At 40.7% G+C, this 25,841-nt stretch overlaps 1 protein-coding gene across 1 annotated transcript in view; it reads right to left on the bottom strand.

The window, feature by feature from the left end:
* Rap1b (RAP1B, member of RAS oncogene family) overlaps positions 1 to 25,841 on the bottom strand; it is a 43,519-nt gene that overhangs the window by 9,697 nt on the left and 7,981 nt on the right. The window contains exons 2-4 of the mRNA XM_045153193.1: positions 4,733 to 4,815; positions 1,680 to 1,748; positions 429 to 485 (exon numbers count right to left, since the gene is read on the bottom strand). Coding sequence (XP_045009128.1) covers positions 429 to 485; positions 1,680 to 1,748; positions 4,733 to 4,789 — 183 coding nt within the window. The 5' untranslated portion in view covers positions 4,790 to 4,815. The remainder of the gene's footprint in view (positions 1 to 428; positions 486 to 1,679; positions 1,749 to 4,732; positions 4,816 to 25,841) is intronic.

Genomic DNA, 25,841 nt, shown 5'->3' with positions numbered 1-25,841 from the left:
GAAAATAGAAAAAATGCAGTCTTTGAAGGGGTGTGAATGCTGAAGGCGTGTCCCATTCTTCAAAGTCTGTTTTATTCCCCCCTCTGAATTAACAAACTGGCATTAATCTGGTATTATGGAGTATAAGAAATGCAGGTAAGAGAGGGCCACTGAGTTTGCAACATGGGTCTTGTGTTTTGGAAATGGCCACAGGCAGTGTGAAGCAGGTTTGCGTGGAGACCCAATGGAGCTGTGAGGCTGGACCGTGGGTTGAAGTGGGGACCCAATGGATGTACATGCATCTGGAGTTAGTTTGCAGCAGTTAGAGGCCATGCTTATTATCTCTGTCTCCCTATTTGCAAATAAAAAAAAAAACACAAGTAATATTTTTAAATAAACTTGGTTAGTATTTCCTGCAATAGCATTTATAAAATTGGCACTATACATACCGTTCCTGCAGTATCCAAGATTTCAAGCATACATTGTTGTGCATCTACTTCAACTTGCTGAGGAGAAAGTTAAAATATATTTTTATCTTTCATGCAAACCAACTCAAATATGTACAGAAGCAAACATTAGAAAGAGATTATGACAACTTTATAGGACAATATTAGATAAAACTTTAATAAAACAAGAGGAAAAACAACTCAGTTATCAAGCCCTCACCATACCAACCAAGCAAGCTGTTTCTTCATTCTTGACACTGAAAACATGTAAGTAGCACATGAACAGACAGTGACTACTGATAACCCCCACAGACCTGCAAGGTTGTGAACCCATTAACATTTTGACACAAAGGCCACACCTCTATCCCAAACTCTAGTAGATGCAAAATGATATGCTGTCAAGTTAACCAGATGCAGTCATAATACAATTCTCTTAGCACTTAGTTCTGGAACATAAATGACTTCAAAATAGTTTAAATATAAAACCAGCAACGGTTCCAACAGGATCAGGAATGACTTTTGTCTATCACCTTTCCTATACTTTAGATGTGCATTCTTTTCTCTAGATGACCATTTTCTCACTATACCAGGACACAATTTCTAGTGGCAATGAAGCAGTGCTATGGTTATACAAGAAATTATGTATTCATCTAAGGGGCATTTCCTAGGACGGTTATTTCTAGTTAGATGTGGAAGAAAAAAAAATCTGCCTCATAGCTGGGACGCAGGGAGGTGTTTCCCATTTGTGGTAGCCTGTGGACACAGGTAGAAGCATGAACAGTGGGGGCCAGGTTGGCTATACATAAAGCTAGGGAGATTAACTACCAAATGAGAAATGTCCACACACTGATACTTCCTGTGGGTATTAAGCAGGAAGGTTAACATATGTTCTGTATGCCTATATCTGGGTTAAAAAAAAAAAGCAGGGAGCTACAGAGCAATGAGTCATTCTAATGGGCAAAGGGTGGGAACATGATGGGGCTGCTACTTGAAGTGGTTTTTTTTAACTTGTTTGTCACATTACAACTCTGAGATCAAGACAAACTTAAATTTCTATGGTATGAGTGCAGAAGTGTTTATGGTTCTTAAACTGGAAGACATCCAAGGCCAGGAAATAAAGTTTGAATTTTTTTCTACTTCATTGACTAAATTAATTATCTTTTCAGTCTACTCTTAAAACATCCAATTATAAAAGTAAACTTCAATGTTCACATTTGTATTAACATCAAAATGCCTTTTAAAAGTAATGTATACCTTTCTGTAAGAATCTTCTATTGTAGGATCATATTTTTCAACAAAAATTCCTTGAACAAACTGTACAGTCTGGAAAAAAATTAGAAAGAGAAAACTAAATCTGTAAGTTTAAAGTTACAGTTGACTCTCTGTACTGTGGGTTCCATATTATCAGGTTCAACCAACTAAAGATGAAGACCAGACTGCATTTGCTCTGTGCATGTACAGACTTCCTTGTCATTAACTGAACTATATACAGTGTACCCTGAACTATATAGTAACCCTGAACTGATCTTGTCCCTACCTTCCAAGTGTTGGGATTATAGGCATGCATCACCAAGCCCTGGTTTATGCAGTTCTGGAGATCAAATCCAAGGCATTCTGTATGCCAGGCAAGCATTTTACCCACTGGGCTTTATGAGCATCTATATATTGTATTAGGTACTGTTAACTTTAATACAAACATATACACATCTCCTCATTACTGTAGACAAAGAAACAGAGACTCATGCCTTCTTATATACACTTCTCAGCTTGAATTAAGTATGGTCAAGTTTTGTGCTAGGTGGCTACTCCAAGTGACCAAGTAACATGGTTTTTATATCTTTAGAAAGAAAGCGAAATCTATGCTTATTTTGTTTCGAGATAGGGTTTCATTTAGGCAAGACTGGCCTTGAATTTACTATATAAGCTCAACTTGCCTCCTGCCTGCGGTGCCTTGGGTATTAGAATTATAGACATATGCCACCATGCCCCTACTTAATTGATGCTCTTTGGGGGCCTTATTGAATTCCAAAATATTTAAAGTGATTTCTGCCTAAGTCTTTTAGCATTCCCCAGCCTACACCATACCAACCAAGCTATTTCTTCATTCTTGATCTACCAATTCTTGATACTGAAAATGTCTATTAAAATGAAGGGGCTGGAAGGTTGGCTTAGCAGTTAAGGTTCATGCCTGCAAAGCCTAAGGACCCAGGTTTGATTCACCAGGTCCCATGTAAGCCAGATGCAAATGGAGGCACATGTGTGTGGAGTTTGTTTGCTGTGGCAAGAGGTCCTGGTGTGCCCTTTCTCCCTCTCTGTCTCTAATAACTAATTAAAAAAAAAAAGTTAAAATAGCTGGGCATGGTGGCTCACGCCTTTAATCGCAGCACTTGGGAGGCAGAGGTGGGAGAATCACTGTGAGTTCGAGGCCACCTTCAGACTACATAGTGAGTTCCAGGTCAGCCTGGGCTAGAATGAGACCCAACCTCAGAAAAAACAAACAAACAAACAAACAAACAAAAAAAGTTAAAATGAAGAAAGTACATGAACACACAGTGGCTACCAGTACCTCCTTCAAGACCTGCACTGTTCTGAACCCATCAACATTTTGACATGGAGAAAGGAGGAAGACAAAAGGAAAGGAACAAAACAATAGAGGAAGGACTGTAGAGAAAGAGGAGGGTTCTCGGTGGAAGGGGGTTGGAGTAGGCAGTAAGTTCATATATTAAAGTTCTCAAAAAATTAAATTGTAAGCCAGGTGTGGTGGCACATGCCTTTAAACCCAGCACTTGGAAGGCAGAGGTAGGAGGATCACCATGAGTTCAAGGCCACCTTGAGAATAAAGAGTGAATTCCAGGTCAGCCTGGGCTAGAGTGAGACCCTACCTTGAAAAACAAAAACAAACAAACAAATAAATCAATAAATCAGGCAGGGCATAGTTTGCATATGCCTTCAATCCCAGCAGTAGGGAGACAGAGATAGAAGGATCACGCTAAGTTTGAGGCCATCCTGAGACTACATAGTGAATTCAAGGTCAGCCAGGGCTAGAGCAAGATCCTGCCTTGACAAATCAAAATAAATAAAACAAAAGAATTTAAATTGAATCAAAAACTAAAATAAAGGTTGTAAAGAAGTTTGATAGTCAAAGATAACATATGAAAAAGAAGCTTATTTATTTATTTATTAGTGACAGACAGAAGGAGGCAGAAAGAGAAAGAGAGAGAATGGATGCTCCAGGGCTTCCAGCCATTGCAAACGAACTCCATACGCATGCACCCCCTTGTACATCTGGCTAATGTGGGTCCTGGGGGGAATCGAGCATTGAACCGGGGTCCTTAGGCTTCACAGGCAAGCACTTAACCACTAAGCCATCTCTCCAGCCCACTTTTTTTTTCTTTTGAAACAGGGTCTCATGTATCTCAAACAGGCTTCAAATTCCTTATGTAGCTGAGGACTGGAAGAATTTCTGATCCTCCTGCCTCCACTTCCCAAGCTACAATTACAGGTATGTGCCACAGTGCCCAGCTTATGTGGTGCTGGAAACTGAATTCAATGCTTTGGTATGCTAGGCAAGTGCTCTACTAAATGGAGCTGTATCTGTACCTTCAAGTTTTACATTTTCTAACACAACAGACACAGTGTAAATCTAGTCACAAGAAAACAAACAAAATTCATTCTTGTCTGGCCCTAAGATGCAAATATGCATATATTTATGTATCTTTTCACTCTGCAAAGTCTAAACTATATTCTGTTAACCTTAAACATGATCCATCCAGATACTTATTAAAAAGTGATAATGATATATTTCTAGAGGTATTATGGGATATTTCACCTTAATAAGCAGAGACAAAACTTACTAGACCTGGGTATGGTAGAAGATCCCTATAGTATTAGTACTTGGGAGGTAGTGGCAGGAGGATTGCCACAGTTTGAGGCCAGCCTGGTTACATAGTGAGAACCTATTTTAAAACAAAACAGAGACCCTCTCCTTAAAACAGCAGCAGCAGCAACATGGGGATGTAGCTCTGTTGGTATAGTCCAATTCCCAGCACTGCATAAAATCCAGCATAGTGGTACATGCCTGTAATCCCAGCACTTGGGAGGTGAAAGCAGGAGGATCACAAGCTCATAATCATCCTTGGCTACATAATGAATTTGAAGTCAACCTGGACTACATGAGAGTGAGCCAGTCTCTATCTTTCTTCCTCTCTTCTAATCCCTCCTCCCTCCCACTAACTAACTAACCACTTTAATAACAAAAGAACACCTTAGGGTAAACAAAAAGTTAAGAATAAGTGAGACTGACTTACCAGTGCTGACTTCCCAACACCTCCTGAGCCAAGGACGACTAGCTTATATTCACGCATGATGCAAACTGGTTACAAAGTAGTACCTTGTTAAAGAAAGACAAAATATGTAAGTAAACCCTCAGTATTTATGCTTCTTCTAATCAGATTTATTAAAAGTCATCACTAGAGTACTGGGCGGTTAAGGTGCTTGCTGAGAAGCCTAGGACCGAGGTTTGTTTCCCCAATATCCATGTAAAGCCAGATGCACAGGGTGCCCCATGTGCCTGGAATTTGTTTGCAGTAGTTAGAGGCTCTTGGGTGCCCAGTCTCTCTCCCCAAATAAGTAAATACAATATAGAGTGCTCCTGTTCCTGTTGTCCACCTGATGTTGAGCAGGAAATGATGTCAACCCTCTGCTCATACCATTGTTTTCCTCTGCCATCTGGAGCTTCCCAGATGGCAGAGCCTGTAAGCCAAAATAAACCTCTTTATTTTCCCAACAAGCTGCTCTTCATTGGGTGATTTCTATAACCAATGTGAACCTGACTGCAACAGTAAAGTGGTACTAAGAGTGGGATTGCTGCTAGGCACCTGACTGTTTGGCTTTGGCTTTCTGGAGCTAATTTTCAAGAGGGATGTGGAAGAATTTGAAACCTTGGCCTAAGAGACATCTTGCAGTGCTGTAAGTACAGCTTGATGGACTATTCTGGTCAGAGTTGCAAGACCTGAATACAGTAAGAAATATGTACTGTGAGGTTTGGGCTTATGATGGTGAAAAGCAGCTTTGTCTGGACTAGGCTAGAAGCAGTTTGCATGAGAGGCTTGCTGTTATGGCCATGTCCTGAGAATCTGTGCAGGGTTGCATTGTGTAGAAACAGACTGGTATGAGCAGAGGGTTACAGCACAGAAATGAAATCTCTGGGCTGAAACTTCTGCCTGTTCAGCTGCAATTATATGAGAGATTACAACTTTTGAGACTGGGTCAGCTGACCTGCATTGGGGCAACAAGAAGGCAGACTGTTTTGAAGGGGCTTGAATGTTCAAGGAGTGTCCTGTTCTTTAAAGTCTGCTTTATTCTTCCTTGGATTAACAAATGGGCACCCCTAGTATTATGGAGTATAAGAAATGCAAGCAAGAGAGGGTCATTGAGTTTGCAACGCGGTCTTGTGATTTGGAAGTGGCCATGGGCAGTGTGAAGCAGGTTTGCTGGATGCCTGCATGGAGACCCGATGGAGCTGAGAAGATCAACTGTGGCTTGCAGTGGAGACCCAGTGGAGATGCCAGGGCCATGAGATGGCTGCTAAGGAAAGCTGCTGGCTCCAATGAAGTTTTCTAGGACTGTGAGTAGCCTAGGACTTACTGCTGGTCAAAATTATCGAACTTGGAGATTTGTTACTGGCTAGAGTTGTTGGACTTGAAGCTACAGAGTTTAATGTTTGCCCTGGTTGTTTTAAATCTTGTATTCATTATTTCTTTGCTATGCCCAAATGTCATCTTTTGCAGTACACATGTTTATTCTGTGCCACTATGGGTTTTGGGGAGAATTTTTGTATTATGGTTCAGTTAAAAGACCTTGGATTATGGGGATGTTTGAACATCATTAGTACTGATAAAAAATGTGGGGACTTTGAAAGATGGACTGAATGTATTGCATTTTACATCATGGATGGTTAAGAGTTTATGGGGGCCAGGGGTGGAATGTGGTGGTTTGATTCTGTTGTCTCCCTCAAAAACTTACGTGTTTGGAAGGCTAGGCTCCCAGCTGATGGTGATTTGAGAATTAATGCCTCCTGGAGGTGGTGTATTGTTGGGGCCAGGCTTATGGCATGGCCAGTTTCCCCATGTCAGTGTTAGGCACTCTCTCCTGTTCCTGTTATCCACCTGATGTTGGCCAGGAGGTGGTGTTCACCATCTGCTTATGCTATTGTTTTTCCCTGCCATCATGGAGCTTCCCCCTTGAGCCTGTAAGTCAAAATAAACCTTCCCCCCCATCCACAAGCTGTTCTTGGTTGGGTGATTTCTACCAGCAATGTGAACCTGACTGCATTTGTTTCTTTCATGCTGTTTAACAGCAGAGTTAAGTAGTTACAACAGGCAATCTAGTCTCCAAAGTCTAAAATATTTATTATCTGGCTATCTATCCATGAAGAGTTGGCAGAGAGGCATGAGATCATCTTTGTACATTCCTGAGGTGGGTGCAGGGGTGTGGATAAAGAACCTGAAAATGGTTTGGGATTCTGGAACCAGAGGTACAACTGAAGGCTTTGAGGTTCTAGACTGAAAACGAGGGTATCAAGAGAAAATAAACCCAGAAACAACTCAGAGTCAGAGTTATTATATGAAAGTTCAGTATACTAAGAAAAAAACCCATATTCTAACATTTTCCAGGATGGGAGATTATAGAAGAATAGAAAGCTCTTACATTCTTAGAAAAAACTAAATAGTCAGTAGCCATACCATCACAGTGGCCACCACTATTTAACAGCCAAGAAATGATAGTTCTTTCATGATAACACTTCCAAAATTTAAACAAATTTAGCCAAACAAAAATAATCTACTTCAGGGCTGGAGAGATGGCTTAGCGGTTAAGCACTTGCCTGTGAAGCCTAAGGACCCCGGTTCGAGGCTCGGTTCCCCAGGTCCCACGTTAGCCAGATGCACAAGGGGGCGCACACATCTGGAGTTCGTTTGCAGAGGCTGGAAGCCCTGGCGCGCCCATTCTCTCTCTCCCTCTATCTGTCTTTCTCTCTGTGTCTGTCGCTCTCAAATAAATAAATAAATAATTGAAAAAAAAATAATCTACTTCAGTAAAACTGTTTCTGCAAGCTAACCAATTAATGATAACTCCTTATTTCTGAAAAATCAGCCAACCAAGAACAGCCACTTCATAAAAACAGGACCTGTATGCCAACCACTCAACAGCTGTCTCACCTGAGTGCTTCTTCAGTTGATGTTAACTCACTGTTGCCTCTAATTCCTCCAAACTATAAGAATGGCTGTCTGCTCTGCCCGGGGGAGGCAGTTATCTAACCAGGACAGCTTTTTGCTTAGTAACTTTGTGTTTTCTGTTGCATATATTTAATATTACTCCTCATACTTTCAGGTGCATTTGATACTATTTCAAAAAGGTGAACTCAACAGCTCCTCAGGCCCAACTTTGTTTTTCAAATTGCAGCAAATTTTGATGGCAACTCCAATCTAACCCCCTGAGCTCACATTGTTCAATTATTATCATAGAATTTGCAACCAAGTAGGTGTTTGTAGAATGCAACTGGCCTTTTGGATTTTGACTTGGAGCTGTACCATTTGATAGGTATTTTGCCATTAATTTGATTCTTTAGCAATTTGACTTCTGTTTATCAAAGTGCAAAGTTTGTCTCAGTGTTTGGTTTTGACTGGGTCTATCTTTCCGTAACAGGTGATGCTCCAGAAGGAATGGCTAGAGCACAGACCCCTTAAAATCCAATCAACTCACATGGCCCACTAAAGGCTGGTGAGCAACAAAATCTGAACCAACGCAGGCAAAGATGAATGTTGAAACCACCTGGGGTCAACTATGAACCTTTGATGATAGTAATCATTGATTAATTATAGATCGTAATCACTGATCAATTATAATCATTTCATTTGGTCCAGAATTTAGGACCTTTGGGAATTTAAGATACTTGTTGCAGTCAGGTTCACAATGGTGGCAGACAACACCTGACCAAGAATAGCTTGTGGTAAAGAAAGGTTTACTTTGGCTTACAGACTTGAGGGGAAGCTCTATGATGGCAGGGGAAAACCTGGACATCATCTCCTGGCCAACATCAGATGGACAACTGTAACAGGACTTCATGCCAAACACTAGCAAGGGGAAGATGGCTGTAATACCTGTAAATCGCCCCCAACAATACACTGCCTCTAGGAGGCTTTAATTCCCAAGTTGCTATCAGCTGGGGGGTCTAGCATTCAGAACACCTAAGTTTATGGAGGACACCTGAATCTAACCACCACAATACCTATATTCTGAAACACCGTAACACAGCTATGCCAACTTAATTATGTACCTCTTTTTTTTTTAATTTTTATTTATTTATTTGAGAGCGACAAACAGAGAGAGAAAGACAGATAGAGGGAGAGAGAGAGAATGGGCGCGCCAGGGCTTCCAGCCTCTGCAAACGAACTCCAGACGCGTGCGCCCCCTTGTGCATCTGGCTAATGTGGGACCTGGGGAACCGAGCCTCGAACCAGGGTCCTTAGGCTTCACAGGCAAGCGCTTAACCGCTACGCCATCTCTCCAGCCCATTAATTATGTACCTCTTAATATATGGAAAGTAGTTAAAAGCAGCAGGATAGGAGATCAGGAGCTGTAAATAATACAGAATATCTTAAAAGCTGACCTTTAGAAAACAAGAACCTACTCAGAAAATACTCTATTTCAGAAATCTTTCTTAGTGGTAGACTGGTGACAAAAGAGACTGCTATGTTGGCCAGACTGGCCTTGAACTCATGATCCTACCATCTCAAGCTAAGTGGTGAGGAATGGGCTCCCACCCTTTGCTAGTACTATATACACATATATTTAAATTTTATTTATTTGCAAGGGAAGAGAGAAGGGGGAATATGAATGAGAATCAATGGGCACTACAGCATCTCCAGCTGTTGTAAATGAACTCTAGATGCACGTGTCACTTTGTGCATTTGGCTTTACATGGGTACTAGGCAATCAAACCTAGGTTATTAGGCTTTGCAGGCAAGTGTCTTAACTGCCGAGCCATCTCTTCAGCTCCTATATTTCTGTTTATAAAAAATACTTCTTGTGTATCTGGCCTTACATGGGCTCTGCGGAATCAAACCTGGGTCCTTAGGCTTTGCAGGATAGCGCCTTAATCACTGAGCAATCTCCAGCCCAGACCTATATATTTTTTTTCTTTTAAAAATATTTTATTTATTTGAGAGGGGGGGTAGGGGGGGAGGGAGGGAGGGGGTGAGGGAGGGAGGGAGGGAGAGAATGGGCATGCAAGGGCCTCTAGCCACTACAAACAACTCCAGATGCATAAGCCACTTTGTGTATCTGACTCATATGGGTACTAGTGAATCAAACCTGGGTCCTTAGGCTTCACAGGCAAATGCCTTAATTGCTATGCCATCTCTCCAGCCCCTATTTCTTTTTTTGTTTTAGTATTTTTTTTTGGGGGGGGGGAGAGGCAGGGGAGAGAGACTATGTACATCAAGGCCTCTAGCCACTGCAATCAAACTCCAGGTGCATGCTCTACACCTTGTGCATCTGGCTTACGTGCATACTGGGAAATTGAACCTGGGTCTTTAGGCTTCACAGCAAGCCAATACTGTTAAGCAAACACTCCAGCCCCTGAGACCTATATTTCTCAATGAGATAGTTGGGACCTTTTCTTTCCCCCCTCCTTTATTCATGAGTATTTGTTATTAGAATGAGTCAGGTTCATCTATACTATTGTACAAATAATTTACTTTCTTATAAAAAATAAAACCTGTACAATATAAAAAATGTGAAAAGTTTTTTTTATTGGCAAGTTATACACATCTGCACAGTGCATGCCTGTAATCTTAGCCTCAGTAGAAAGCTGAAGATGAGGTCGGTCTGTCTCAAAGAATCCCACTCCCCCTCCTAAGTGAGTGAGTAAAGAGGGTGTGTGTGTGAATGTATATACACCATGACATTAAAGCTTAATAATCCAAGTTCAATTCCCCAGTACCCATGTAGAGCCAGATGCACAAAGTGGCACATGCATATGAAGTTTGTTGAGAAAATAATAAAAACAACAACATATTTGTATCTGGGCATGGTGGTACACCCCTTTAATCCTAGCACTCAAGTGGCAGAGGTAGGAGGATTACTATGAGTTTAAGGCCATCTTGAAACTACATAGTAAATTCCAGGTCATCCTGGGCTACAGAAAGACCCTACCTTGAAAAACCAAAAACACTTTGTGTGTACATGTTTGACAGAATGAATATGAATGAGCATGCCAGGACTTTTAGCTGCTGCAAACAAACTCCAGACCAATGTGTCACTTTGCATGTCAGGCTTTATGTGGGTAATGGGGAATGAATCAAACTTGGGCCTGCAAGCTTTGCAAGCAAGCACTTTTTACCTCTCAGCCATCTCTACAGTCCCTGCATAATACAAGTTTCTGAAGACCTGAATATAACAGTCTGCTCATGCATATGCTGCCCACAAGTGGGAAATCCATTAATATTACTGCATACTCAACCACGGAAAGCAAAGCTACAAAGTTGTGTACTTTCTTCTTTCTGGCACAGCAGCTCAGTATTCTCCAAGACATTTCATTTAATAAATCCTCTACTCTTATTACATTAGGACACAGGGTCAACTTATTTTCTTCAACTATCATCCCCATTAAGAGCTTTGTTATGTAAGAGATTATATACATAATCTTTATACATATAAGGATTAAGATTGGGAAGAAGTATAAAGTAAAATGGGGCCTCAGAGGAAAAGCCTACATTTCAAACATGCAAAAAAAAAAAACAAAACAAAAAAAAAAAAACACGTAAAACCAGAAAACTACAGACTAAGAAACCACAAGTCACCAGACAATACCATAAAAACATTAATGAGGAACTGGAAAGACAGCACAGTGGGTAAAGTGCTTGCCATCAAGTATCATATTTGGAGTGTTGGCATGTGTGTATGCATGTATGTAGTGTGTATGCATGTGTGTGTACATCTTACATGCAGGTGCTTAGCTGTGTGTGGAGGCCAAATGTTGATGTTCAGTGTCCTCCTCAGTCACTTTCTACCTTAGTTTTTGAGACAGGGTCTCTGCCAGTGAGCCCTCAGTATCTGTCTGTCTCTGTCTCCTCAGCCCTGGGATTAAAGGAATGTATAACCATGCCCAGCATTTTACCTGAATGCTTAAAAAATAACATAAAGCAATCCTGTATTTTAAGATGAAACCAAGTAACAGCCTAACAGGTAATTTTAGAGACTTTTTGTTTTATTTATTAAATTTTTTGTTGATTTTTGTTTATTTGAGAGCAACAGACAGGAGGAGGGAGGGAGGGAGGGATAGAGAAAGGGAGGGAAAGAAAGGGCACACCAGGGCCTCCAGCCACTGCAAATGAGCTCCAGATGCATGCACCACCTTGTGCATCTGGCTTATGTGGGTCCTGAGATCCTTTGGTTTTGCAGGCAGACGCCTTAACCACTAAGCCTTCTCTCTAGCCCCCAAAGTAGTATCTTAAAGATGATTACCATGTTCCTTTTCACTTCTAGAAAATTTAAATTATTCAATTATCAGAAGGACCTAGCATTAACCTGTCTGACATAAAAATGGAATCCAGAACTCAGCAGATTTAAAAGTTATGTTCCAGTGGGGGGGGGGGAAAATGACCAAATTAATCCTCCAAATAAAACTTGCTTAGCCAGGTACAGTGGCTCACACTTACAGTCCCAACCCTTGGGAAGCTGAAGCAAGAGCATCTTCATGAGTTAGAGGCCAGTCTGGGACATATACTAAGACTCTGCCTCCAAAAAATAACAAAACAAAAAAACTCTTAGCCAGGTGTGGGCGTGCATGCCTTTAATCCCAGCACTGGGGAGGTAGAGGTAGGAGGATCCCTCTGAGTTCAAGGACACCCTGAGACTACATAGTGAATCCCAGAGGTCAGCCTGAGCTAGAGTGAGACTCTACCTAGAAAAACAAAAAGCTTTTAAGATGCCCAGCACTCAGGAGGCTGAGAGGCAGGAGGACTGGGTGAGTCCAAGGCCAGCATGAGTTACAGAGTGAGAATCTGACTCAAAAAATAGAGCACAAATCAAGGTGAAATGGTTGAGTTATTTTATCTATTCTGACCATTTTATTTATTTATTTATTTATTTATTTATTTATTTATTTTTCATTCATTCACAAGCAGAGAGAAAGAGACACACAGTCAGTCAGAGAAGGCACACAGACAGAATAAGCTTAATAGGGACTCCAGCTGCTGCAAATGAACTCCAGATGCATGCACTACTTTGTGCATGCACCTGGCTTTAACACGGGTACTGGAGAATCAAACCCTGATAATTAATTTGGCTTTGTAGATAAGCTCCTTAACACTTTAAGTAGGAAAAAAAATTCTCTTGGCATTTTCATGGCTTATTACTAGAAAATAAAGCATAGTCAAGAGTGTCAATTCTTTTTTAAAAAATATTTTATTTTTACTTATCTATGTGAGAAAGAAAGGGAGAGAGAGAATGGGCGCACCAGGACCTCCAGCCACCACAAATGAATTCCAGACACTTGTGTCTCCTTGTGCATCTGCTTATATGGGTCCTAGGGAATCAAACCTTGGTCCTTTGACTTTGCAGGCAAATGCCTTAATCACTAAGTCATCTCTCCAGCTCCCCAGCCCCCACCAATTCTTGCACTGAAATATCCAGTAATAAAATATGACTTGCAAACTTCCGAGAGTATAGTAACTACAGCGTAACAATTTATCAGCAACCCAACAAACAACCAGTTTCTTAAAAGATACCTTGGTTGAGGGTTGGAGAGATGGCTTAACAGTTAAGGTGCTTGCCTACAAACTCAGGTTTGATTCACCAGTACCCACATAAGCCAGATGCACAAGGTTGTGCATACATCTGGAGTTTGTTTGAAGTGGTTAGAAGCCTTGGTGTGCCCACTTACTCTATCTGCCTCTTTTTCTCTCAGAAGTTAAGATTACTTGGCTGAGATGAACTCCCCAGTGACCAATAAATAAAAATTAATAAAAATTCAGGGGCTGGAGAGATGGCTTAGCAGTTAAGGTGCTTGCCTGTGAAGCCTAGGGATCCAGGTTTGAATCCCCCCCCCCCATGCTTGAATTTCAATGAGCAGAGGAAGCTATCAGACTTTGTCTGAGATAGTCTCATGTAGCCAAACTGTTGATGTTCTGGATCACCTACCACAGCTGGGATCACTGGCACAAACCCCCACAACCTGAGTCAAGTACCTGTTAATTCTGCTTCCAACAATCCCACCAGGGGTCATACTTTATGTCCTAATGTGGCCTATGATAAAAGTGGCAAGAGTTTTAAGTTATACATGTCTATTAAAGAGAGAAAGTGGCATTCTGTCCTTTATATAACATGAACACATACAAAAGCCAATTCTAACGAAGGAATGAGATACTTCTTTAGACAAACAATCTATAATACAATGACCAAAGCTTAATCACTGCAAGGAAAAAGGAGACATTTTCAGACAGGTTTGTACTACTGAGTATATTTAAATAAAACATCATTGAATAGATTGCAATTTTCTTTCTTTTCTGCACGTAAGTGTGAGTCTGGGTGCATGGTGTATAAATTTGGAGGCCCAAGGACAAACTCAGATGTCATACTCAGGAATGCCACCCATCTCCCTTGAGACAGTGTCACTTCTTGGCATTGATCTCACCAATTAGGCTAACTGGTCAGCAAGTCCCAGGGATCCTTCTGTCTCTGCACAAAGGTCTATGCTACCAAACCTATTACGTTTTAAGAGTTCTGGGAAGCTGGGTGTGGTGGCACATGCCTTTATACCTAGAACTTGGGAGGCAGAGGTAGCAGGATTGCCATGAGTTCGAGGCCACTGTGAGACTATGTAGTGAATTCCAGGTCAGTCTGAGCTAGAGTGAAACTCTACCTTGAAAAACCAAAATAAGCAGAGTGCTGGGGACTGCACTTACATTCTCATGCTTGTGAAGCAAATATTTTACTGAGTTATCACCTCAGCCTAGATTGTATAATTCCTAAATAAAAATTTTTAGTAGCAACACTTTTAGTAAAGCCACTAAAACATGTCATATACAAACATGTCTTTAAAAGGAAACAAAATGAATGCACTTCATTTGAACATTAACAAATGTCTATCCATCAGAAACTTAAATGAAAGCCAAGTGCCCTAGTGTTCAACCCAAACTGACAAAATAACCACCTCTTACCTAGTATACTTCCTTGGAAAGTGCACTAATACATCAAAATGCAAAGGAGATGGCTACAACAACAGAGTTTGTCAAAAAAGAAAAATATCATGGTACGTACAAAATATGATCATGGTAAGAGTTCAAGCAGACACTAGGAACAGATTTATGGAGATAGTGGCATCAAGAAAAATGACACCAAGATGTAAAAGGAAATAAAATGTGGTAACCTGAACTGGAGCAGAAAGCAGTCTGGATCACAGCAAATAAACAGTAAAGGAAACCTGCAAGATTCTACAGTCAAGACAAGAAATCTCTGGGACTACCCTAAGGGCTTGGACTCATTTAGTAGGCAAATATACTAAACATGTTAGTTTATAAAACTACAGGTACTTTTAAATTAACAAAAGGAGGGCTGAAGAGATGGTTTAGCAGTTAAAATGCTTGCCCGGGAAGCCCAAGAACCTAGATTCAACTCCCCAGAACCCATGTAAGCCAGATGCACAAGGTGGTGCATGCATCTGGAGTTAGTTTTCAGTGGCTGGAGGCCCTGGTATGCCCATTCTTTTTCTCTAATAATTAAAAATCAAGTATTTTTAAAAAATTAACAAAAGGAATTCCAATAATAGTACTAATTAGTAGCAGTAGTAGGCAACTGAATAACCTAACTAGGGATGATAAGCATTTTTATTAAATTAAGATTAATATGCAGTTTAAAACAGGCTTGCAACAAAAACCTATTTAAGAGGGTAAAAACCAAAATTAAGTTGACAGAAGATACTAAGAAAATGATCCAAGGGACAGTTAGGAAAACTGGCAATTTCAATTTTATTTACCAGTCCTATCTGGGCAAGAAGTGCCTACAATGTGCACTGCAGATACCAAATGCACACACATTAGGCTATTTTCATGACAGGAAGTTAACTTTGAAACCACAGCAACTGATACATGTTCTAAAGGCCACTAAGGTTTTATTTAGTTATATCACGACTACAGAACATGACACCTGGGGTACTTGCCCAAGACCCCTCTCTCCCCCTCCCTCCTTTTCTCTCTCTCTCTCACACACACACATATAGAGGCAGGCAAAAATGTGGCTTTTTGAAAAAATTCTTTAGAAAATTACCTTGGATTTGCCCAAATGCATCTGTGGTGGTTTGAACCAGATGTCTTTATAAACTCATGTTTTCAATGCTTGGCTCCCAAGTGGTGGCAGTTTGGGAAATGGAGCTTTGTTGGAGGGCGTGTTACTGGGGGCAAGCTTAGGAATGTTTTATAACCAGCTATAATATTGCGAGAGCTCTGCTCACTCCCTTGTTGCTATTTTCCACCTGCTGCAGCAGAAGTGATGTCCAGTCTGTGCTTGTGCTGTTTTCCCCTGCCATCATGGAGCTTCCTCACAAGGCTGTAAACCAAAATAAGCCCTTTCCTTTTATTAGCTCTTTTGGTCTGGTGTTTTGTTCCGACAATGTGTAGGTTAACTATAACAGTATTAAAACAAAGTGAGGGCTGGAGGGATGGCTTACCAGTTAAGGTGCTTGCCTATAAAGCCGAAGGTCTCAGATTCATTTCCCAGTACCCATGCAAAGCCAGATGCACAAAGTGACGCATGCATTTGTTTGCATTGGCTAGAGGCCCTAGTGCACCCATTCTCTCTCTGGTGGTCTCACTCTACTTGCAAATCAATTAAAAACAAGCAAAGTGAGTTAGGGCTCAAATATCCTGTAACCTAGGACCCATGAGCAACATTCACTGCTACAGAGCTAATACTTAACGCAATGCCCAGAATATAGCTTTGTTACATGAAACAAAACCAGTGCTGGTGCCCTCTAAGGCTCAGAAAATATTGTGGGAGAGGGAGTGGAAAGAATGTAGGAACAACAACAAAAGTAACTTAGGAGTGCTTTCAAACACTGTCTTCCAGACACAAGTGCATAGGAGGCCATTACAACCTCAGAGCTATTGCTACCACCTGCACAAGACCTGCATAACAAAGGGCCCACCAACATTCTCCGCCCACCCAGCTAGGGTCTCCTCGCTCTAGCCCAGGCTGACCTGGAATTCACTAGGTAGTCTCAGGGAACCACCTACCTCTGCCTCCTGAGTGCTGTGACTAAAGGCTAGACGTGCGCCACCATGCCCATAAACATTTGTCATGGATGATGGAGAACAAAACCAAAAACCAAGACATCCAAATAGGAGAGGAACTACTAGCTGGAAAGAAGAGTTTCAGTGAAAGGGGAATGAAGAAAGGGAAAAAGAAGGTAATGAGGGGGTTGTGCTCAAAATACACCATATACATACATTATATACAGGTATAAAAACTGTCAATAAAAAAAGTGAAAAACAAAACAATAACAGTAGCACTGACCTCAAGCAGAACTAAAGCCAAACCCCATTTGCTACTATATTTTTTTCCTGTGGTACCAGAGATCAAATCCAGGGCCTGTTGCATCCTAGTTACTACTCTACTACTGGATGACTATCTAGTCTTTGCAATTTGTTTCTTTTTTAAGTAGTTTTACTTGGAACATAGTCATGCTCATTTGATGTGTGTATATATGGGCTAACATGGCAAAGTAGAATTGAATGGCTATGATAAAAACTGGATGTCAACAAAGCCTATATAGCATTATCCTTTCCTTTACAGAAAGTTCTCCAGACACATGCTCTTTAGGTTAGAAAATGTGCCCATTAGGGGATGGAGAGATGGCTTAGTGATTAAGGCACTTGCCTACAAAGCCAAAGGACTTCGGTTTGATTCCCCAGGACCCACATAAGCCAGAGGCTCAAGGTGGTGCAGGCATCTAGAGTTCATTTGCAGTGGCTGGAAGCCCTGGTGTGACCATTTTCTCTTTCTCAGATAAGTAAAATGAATAAATAAATAAAAAAAGAAAAGAAAAAGTACATGTGCCCATTAATACAGCAAATGGATAACTAAAAATCTCAAAATATTAATGGCTATCTATATGTACTGAGAGCATTAAGTATACCTTTGAGAATAGTCTAGACTTAAAGAGACTCAAAGGGAGAGCAGTTCTTAATTAGCAATGTCCACTGTGATTTAGGGCAATGAGAAAGAGTTGTAACTTTCTAGATGGTAAGATTCTATTGCTGAAGACTCCACATGGTTGGGATGCAAGTCAACCAGAAATCAAGGTAGAACTGAGTTGAAAACCTCCTCCGGATGGACCAGCTGACAAAAAGCTGGAAAATGCTATGCTGCATGCAGCCCTGTGGGAGAGAGAAGTCATTAACAGCAGTGGACATTGTTTGTTTCCCAAGATCTCCATACAGAAGATTCTTCAGTAATATAAGTAAGTACTCATGCTTTAAACTCTCCTAAGTCATGGGGGTGGGTAATCTCCAAGGGAATGACTTTTGCTGTGGGGAAAGAAGGCAACCCAGTTCTCTGTGCAGAATTTAATCCTGCTATCAAAGGTACTCAATGTTTGTCAAACAAGTAGCAAAATCAGATAACTGTCTATCAAACACAATGACATCCCCACTAGTGAAAATATGCACACATATATATTTAAGCACTAAATCTCATTTTGGGAACCAGTGGGGCACAGATATAAGTCAGAAATGAGGCAATCAAGTACTAATATTTATTAGAATTCAAACCAAGATTTCCATGAATGGATAAACACTACCTCCAACAAGGACCAGCACATTTAGTGAAACAGAAATTTTTACTGTTCAACATTAAGTTGAATTCAGAAATACTCATGCCTTCCACGAGAACAGGAACAAATGGCTATAAAATATTTCATTTACCATTACTTCGTAACAAAGATTAAATGATATGCTTAATATGACTGTCTTCAAAAACATGAGCCATGCGAATGTTTGCTTTTAGAATGTAGATTTACAACTTGCACAATTATACTACATATTCCAAAACAAACTTCAAGATAAGATATTCCTAACAGAAGTCGGGCTTGGTGGCACATGCCTTTAATCCAAGCACTGGGGAGGCAGGTAGGAGGATCACCATGAATTTGAGGCCACCCTGAGACAACATAGTGAATTTCAGGTCAGTCTGAGCTAGAGTGAGACCCTATCTCAAAAAAAAAAAAAAAAAAAAAAGATATTCCTAGGAGATAAATCCCAGTAAACCTGACAAAAGTACGGGGGGGGGGGGGGGGCGCAAAACAAGGCTCAGAGTCCATTGCGGAAGAGGCAAAGGATGGGGACTACTCCTTACATACAACTGTTGGGACAGAATCTGGCCTTGATATCCAAGACCTTGCAGTGCCTAGCAATACCCACACAAGACCCTCATAATAAGAGAAAAAGATGATATCAACTAATGGAGAGCAGAGTTATGAAGGGGAAAGTAGCGGAGGGGAGGGGAATATCATGGGTTGTTTTAAGAAGTTGTCAATAAAAAAATGTATTTTTAAAAAACTATGGGGTGGGGGAAATGGAAACACAAGTAATTTCCATTTTTCCCCCCTGGTATGTTAATACTTCCATCTAATCAACAACTCATGTGAGGTGCCTACTGCTCACAATGGCTTGTATAGCAAATGCTATATGAAGTTTTTGTTTAATTTAATAGTCCCTTCTTTTATATACTTCAGATTATTCAAAGATGTTTAATATCAAGTAAAATAAAGCCTCCTTAGAAAAGTACGCTATACTTCATTGGAAATCATACTTACCTCCACCTTTGGCTTTCACACAATGTATGCCCAGTTACTTAAAAAAAAAGGTAGGGGGAGGTGAAAACATGGCTCAGCAGATAAAAGCATTTGTTAACAAAGCCTGCTGACTCAGATGTAAAAGCCAGATGCACAAAGTGGCACATGCATCTTGAATCTGTTTGCAGTGGCAAGAGGCCCTGGTATGCTCATATTCTCCCCTTTTCAAATAAATATATTCAAGGGGGGGAAGGCTTTGAGACATGCATGCATGTCCTGGTAATGCAAGCCTGAAATAACCCTTTCCTCCCATAAGCTGCTTCTGGTCTATGTTTGCCCAATAATGTCAAGGTAGCTGCAATTGTATATCCACCAAATGGATAAAGATAATGAAAAGCTTGAGTGTTAATTAGGCTGCTAGAATAAGAGCAGATGGGGGGAAAACAGGAAAAGTGGGTAACACTTCCTGAAAACAATTCTGAGTTTCAAAGTAGCTCCTTCAGCCATTTACTTCTTGTCACTTTTCCATCATGGATTTTTAGATAGAGTGTATGGTAGTCTCAGTGTATCCATTCCTAGCCTAACCTTCTACTGCTTTCTTACTGTATAATTAAATACATTATACAATTCTTAGAAACTATCTGCTAGGAAACAATGGTATTTTATGTGTTCAAAGACTTACTAAAATCTGTTTGAAGTTTTCAACTTTATTTATTTGCGAGCAGACAGATGGGAAAGGCAGGGTAAGGGGAGAGGGAAGAGGGAGTGAGCAATGAGTATTGGGGCACATACCAGGGCTTCTTGCAAATGTACTCCACATTCATGTGCTACTTTGTGCATCTGGCTTTACCCATGTACTAGGGACTCAAACCTGGGTCTGCAGGCTTTACAAAAGCAAGTGCCTTTAACCACTAAGTTATCTCCTCAGCCCAGTTTTCAATTAAACATTTTAAAAAACACCAAGAACCAATACACACAGATTTCATTTTTTTCTAAAGACTTAAATGGACTTCATAACAATAGTATTAGAAGGGTCTTTTCTAGCCCTAAAAAGTCGTATTAGCAGTACATTGTATCCTGTGTCAATTTAAAATAGTTTCTTGGCAGACTGTTTCTACGTAAATTGCTTCAAAGTAACATTTTAAGATCCTAAGGTCTAGCTGGGCTGGTGGCACACTTTAATCCCAGCACTCAGGAGGCTGAGGTCGATCACCTTGAGTTGGAAGCCAGCCTGGACTGCACAGAGTTCAAAGTCAACCATGGCTACAGTGAGACACTGCCTTCATTACCACACCTGGTCAAAATTCTTAATTTTTAACATACTAGAGAGTTGATTCTTATATTTGATTTGACAACACCTGACCTGGTATAAATTTCTTCAACCTCACCTGGACACTGAGTCTCTTCATACATTTTATTTATCCCATCTAGAATGAATTCATGTTTCACATTAGTAGGTTGTTTGTTATCACTCTTTTTTTTTTTTTTTGGTTTTTCGAGGTGGGGTTTCACTCTGGTCCAGGCTGACCTGGAATTAACTCTGTCATCTCAGGGTGGCCTTGAACTCATGGCAATCCTCCTACCTCTGCCTCCCAAGTGCTGGAATTAAAGGCGTACGCCACCACGCCCGGCTTGTTATCACTCTTATGAAAATCAAAATAATCTCACCACAAAAATCATGAGTTCTGGGTTGGAGAGATGGCTTAGTGGTTAAGCGCTTTGCCTGTGAAGTCTAAGAACCCCAGTTCGAAGCCCGATTCCCCAGGACCCACGTTAGCCAGATGCACAAGGGAGCACACGCATCTGGAGTTCGTTTGCAGTGGCTGGAGGCCCTGGTGTACCCATTCTCTCTATCTCCCTCTTTCTCTCTCTGTCTGTTGCTCTCAAATAATAAAAATAATTTTTTTAAAAAAGAGGGACTCGTTTAAAAAAAAAATCATGAGTTCTAAAATACAAGGTTATAGGTAAAAGTCTACAGTCCTTGAATCCAAACATCTACTAGAGCAGAAATTTTCTTGAACTTCTCTGTACTGCACTTACCATGGCCTCATTGTTAATCTAAGATGTGTATACCTTTTAATATTGTGCACATTTTTCCTGTCTTTTCTAACAAAGCTTAGAGCTGTCACTTTTTCTGACTATATACACACTTCTGAATTATTCATTTGGGTATTTTTTGGGGGGTATTTTAAACTATTTATATGTCTTAGTGACTTAATTTTGTCTTTGTTAACAACTTTGTGTGCATAATTACTTAAATTTAATCATGACAAAACTAACAATTAGCTCTCCAGAATATGTAGCCAGATGAACCAATCCTTGATAGGTACCCTAAACAAAAATTGAAGAGATAGCTGGTGTGGTAGCTCATACCCCAATCCCAGCACTTCCAAGGTTGAGGTCGGAGGATCAAGGTAAATTTGAGGACAGCATGGGCTGCAGAGTAAATTCCAGGTTAGCCTGGGATAGAGTGAAACCCTGCTTAAAAAGGGGGGAAGGGGGCTAGAGAGACAGCTTAGTGGTTAAGGCACTAGCCTGCAAAGCCAAACGACCCAGGTTTGATTCCCAGTACCCACATAAGCCAGATGCACAAGGTGGCGCATATACATATCTAGGGTTCATTTGCAGTGGCCGGAGGCCCTGGTGCACCCATCTCTCCACACCCTCTCAGATAAATAAATGAATAAAATATTTCTTAAAAAGAAGTTATCACTGGGCACAGACATAACAGTTTTGAAAGTCAGTGTAAGAAGTAGCTTATGATGGGACTCAGTAAGGACAGCCATTTCATCATAAGGATCCTTTCTACATAAAAAAAAAAAAATTCCCTGGCCAAAGTTTCATGGCCAGAGGGGCAGAGAGAAAAGGTTGGGGGGGGGGACACAGAAGGAGAAAGAAGGGACAAATGAACTAAAAGACAACTAAGACAATGTTATCATCAACCACTAAACCACAAATATTTAAGACTACAGGATGAAAGTGTGGTGGCTCTTGCCAATAATTCCAGTGTTCTGGAGGCTGAAGCAAGAAGACTAACAAATTTGAGGACACCTTATGCTACATACAGAGTTCCAAACCAGATTGGGCTTTTTGAGTGAGACCCTGCTTCAAATCAAAACCAAACAAATGAAAAAAGCAAAGCAGTAACAGCCCCCCCCCCCCCTGCTACTATCCCTGTAACCCCAGCACTTAGTAGACAGAAGGAGAAGGATGGAAAGTTGTAGGTTAGCTTGGGCTGGATAGGTTACACAGTGAGACTCTGTCTCAATATAATTTCTCACATTTACCCTTATGCCCCAAAGAATCAGCTAGTATAGTGAAATAAATATATGTGAAGGTTTAAAGTACACCTGGGTCTGTTGGGGGCCAAAAATAGAAAAATTACTCTGAATTCCAAAGGCTTTTTAGTAACAAAATGTCAAAGGCAAGCCTGACTGAATATAGGAGTTCAATACCCAGATCTCAAGTAAAAAGCCTGGAGGTGTGACAGGCTTCTGTAATCCCAGCACACCAATGTGAAGGGGAGACAGGACTATTTGCAGCAAACTCAGAATGAAAGAAGACCCGCCTCAAAAGAGGTGGAAGAGTAAGTAAGGAATGTCACTTAAGAAAGCTGTCCTCTGACATCTACTCCTGTGCCACGGCAGGCATGTGACAAACACAAAATTTTAATAACTTTAAGGCCACTGTCTCTAGCTGGTAGATAATAAAAATTTATCCTAGACTTAGACTCCTCTGGCCGAAAATATCTATCACTTGCCAGGCAGGTGTAGTGGTGCACACCTTTAATCCCAGCAGAGGTTGAAGGATCACCCAGAGTTCAAGTCCAGCCTGGGCTAGAGAGAGACTCTACCCTGGGGGGGGGGGGGGAGAGAGCAAGTATTAATTAAGCACCTTAAGTGATTTTCAGGAGTTTATCATTTTTGTTGAACCAGAACTGCAAAGAGTGGTCGTGATAGCCCCATTCATTAGAACAAAAACCTCTTTCTTTTTGTTTTTTCAAGGTAGGGTTTTTGCGTTAGCTCAGACTGACCTGGAATTCACTATGCAGTCTCAGTGTGGCCTCAAACTCACAGCAATCCTACTTCTGTTTCCTGAGTGCTGGTATTACATACAGGCATGCACCACTACGCTTGGCAAGAACTTAAATCACTATCTTCTCTCTCCTGCGATTCTGCCTCTTCACGACCTATCATCAACATCATCACTTTTTTATGTGTGGTTTTTCCAGGTAGGGTCTCACTATAGCCCAGGCTGACCTGGAATGCACTATGTAGCCTCAGGGTGACCTCGAACTCAAGGCTATCCTTCTACCTCTGCCTTCAGAGTGCTGGGATTAAAGGCATGCACCATCTCGCCTAGCTAACATTATCACTTTCTTCTAAGCAGAAGCCAAGGGCAGTTGCACATGCCTACAATCCTAGCACTCAAGAAGCTGAGGCAGGACTGGCACAAAATGAAGGCTGCATACACAGTAAGGACCTGGCCAGCAAAGATAACACAGCAAAATAGTAACAACAACAAAAAGCCAGGGCTGGGCTGAGAGATGGCTTAGCAACTGAGGTGCTTACTTGCGAAACCTAAGAACCCAGGTTCAATTCCCCAGTAACCACATTAAGCCAGATGCTCAAGGTGGCGCATGCATCTGGAGTTCTACTGCAGTGGCTAGAGGACCTACTTTGCCCATTCTCTCTCCCTCTCCAATAAATAAATAGCAAAAATCTTTTTTAAATAGCTGAAAAGAAATTTCCCTCAATTTTTTCAGCTCATAACTAAAACTGCATAAATAGCTACTGATAACTTGTGACTAATTTGGATGTCTGGAACATAAAACATGATCTCAATGCATCTCTTAATTCACAATGGTTAGAACAGCTGAATAGTTATTTAGTACTAGAGCTTCCCTTTAATATTCCTTCCTCACTATAGGCAAAAGTTCTATCATGCTTAATCCCTATGGCTACTCCAAATTAGCACACCAAATCTATTCTTTAACTCCTACTACTTTTCTCTTCCTCTGGTGTTCCTGTCTTTTAAAAAGGGTTTAAACTCAGTACTTCTTCCACCCACAAAATACACTCACTTTATTTCTAGGGAAAATAACTGGCACCAAATCTTCCACAAACTTGAACACAGTGGAACTACAATAGCATTCTTAGTGCTGCTGTAATCTGAAATGGATTCATTGATACAGACATAGCTCAGGCTAAAAATCCTTTGAAGCTTTACTTGTGACATTTAGTTTATAAAAATGTTTAAAAAGGATCACTACAATTGTTTTTAAGTAAACACAAGAAGAAACCACATTCTTGCAAAAGGCAAAAACAAAAAAAAAAACAAAAAAAAACCCCAAAAAACAGTATTTCTGGGTATTAAGGTAAACCCACCAAATTCTCAGATCAAAGACAGGACTAGAGCCCATCCTGGCAGTGCATGCCTTTAATCACAGCACTAAGAAAGCACAGGTAGGAAGATCACTAAGTTTGAGGCCAGGCTGGGCTAGGGCAAGCCCTTACCTCGAAAAACAAAAAACAAAAAAAAATAAGTAATTACCCAAATCTATGTGACCAAATGTGGAATGGACTGCTCACACTGCCAAGAAATTAAACCTAAGCACTCAACAATGACACATTAACAAGGGATTCAAAGAACAGCCCCTGGCACTTTGATTTTGTATTATCATGCACTAAGTCATTTGGAAAATACAGGTTCATAGTTATATAGATCAAGTAATGATCCACTTCATTAAACATTATTTTAAAAACGATCATTAACTTCATCAGAAATTATTCCCTCCAAATATTAGAAATCTGTCAGGAGCACAGTGAAGATAGAAGTTTTCCAAAATTCTCATCTTTGCTAAAAACCTAAAATTTTACAAATATCCATAGATATACTGTCACTATTCTCCTTAAAGCAACAAGGCTTGTTTGTTAAAGGGTCTTACCATATAGCCCAGGCTGGCCTCAACCGTGTTGCCCTTCTTCTACCTCAGCTTCCAAAATGCTGGGATTAAGATGTATACCTCGCCGGGCATGGTGGTGCATGTCTTTATTTCCAGCACTTGAAAGGCAGAGGTAGAAGCCCTGAGTTCAAGGCCAGCCTGAGACTACATAGTGAATTCCAGATCAGCCTGGGCTAGAGTGAGATGCTACCTTGAAAATTTTATTATTATATAAATGCGTCAACATTTGATCAGCTTTAAATATGGATTTGTCTAGCTCTAATTTTGAAAATAAGATCCAAGGAATTCTGAAATTCCATAGATATTTCAGGCATTTGCAGAGGCAAGGCTTTTTGGTAGTAATAGCAACGTATTTTTTGCCCTTTGCACTGTATTGACATTTGTGCCTATGGAGCAAAAACTGTGGTGGTTAAAACTTACAGAACCAGATTAGTGCACCAAAGTGTATTCTTCACTGCCCTGCACTCATAATTTAAGAGAGCAAGCAAGCTCCAGCAAATGCCTTTGAGGAAGTGGCTGACCAATTTTTCAATTAAATCTCCACTCTTGTGCACATCTTTTAAAATGCATTGTGACAAAGTAGGAAGTATGCTTAAAACAT

This window comes from Jaculus jaculus, chromosome 6, assembly GCF_020740685.1.
Source record: "Jaculus jaculus isolate mJacJac1 chromosome 6, mJacJac1.mat.Y.cur, whole genome shotgun sequence".
NCBI lineage: Eukaryota > Metazoa > Chordata > Mammalia > Rodentia > Dipodidae > Jaculus > Jaculus jaculus.
This window is presented reverse-complemented; position numbering and strand designations above follow the sequence as displayed.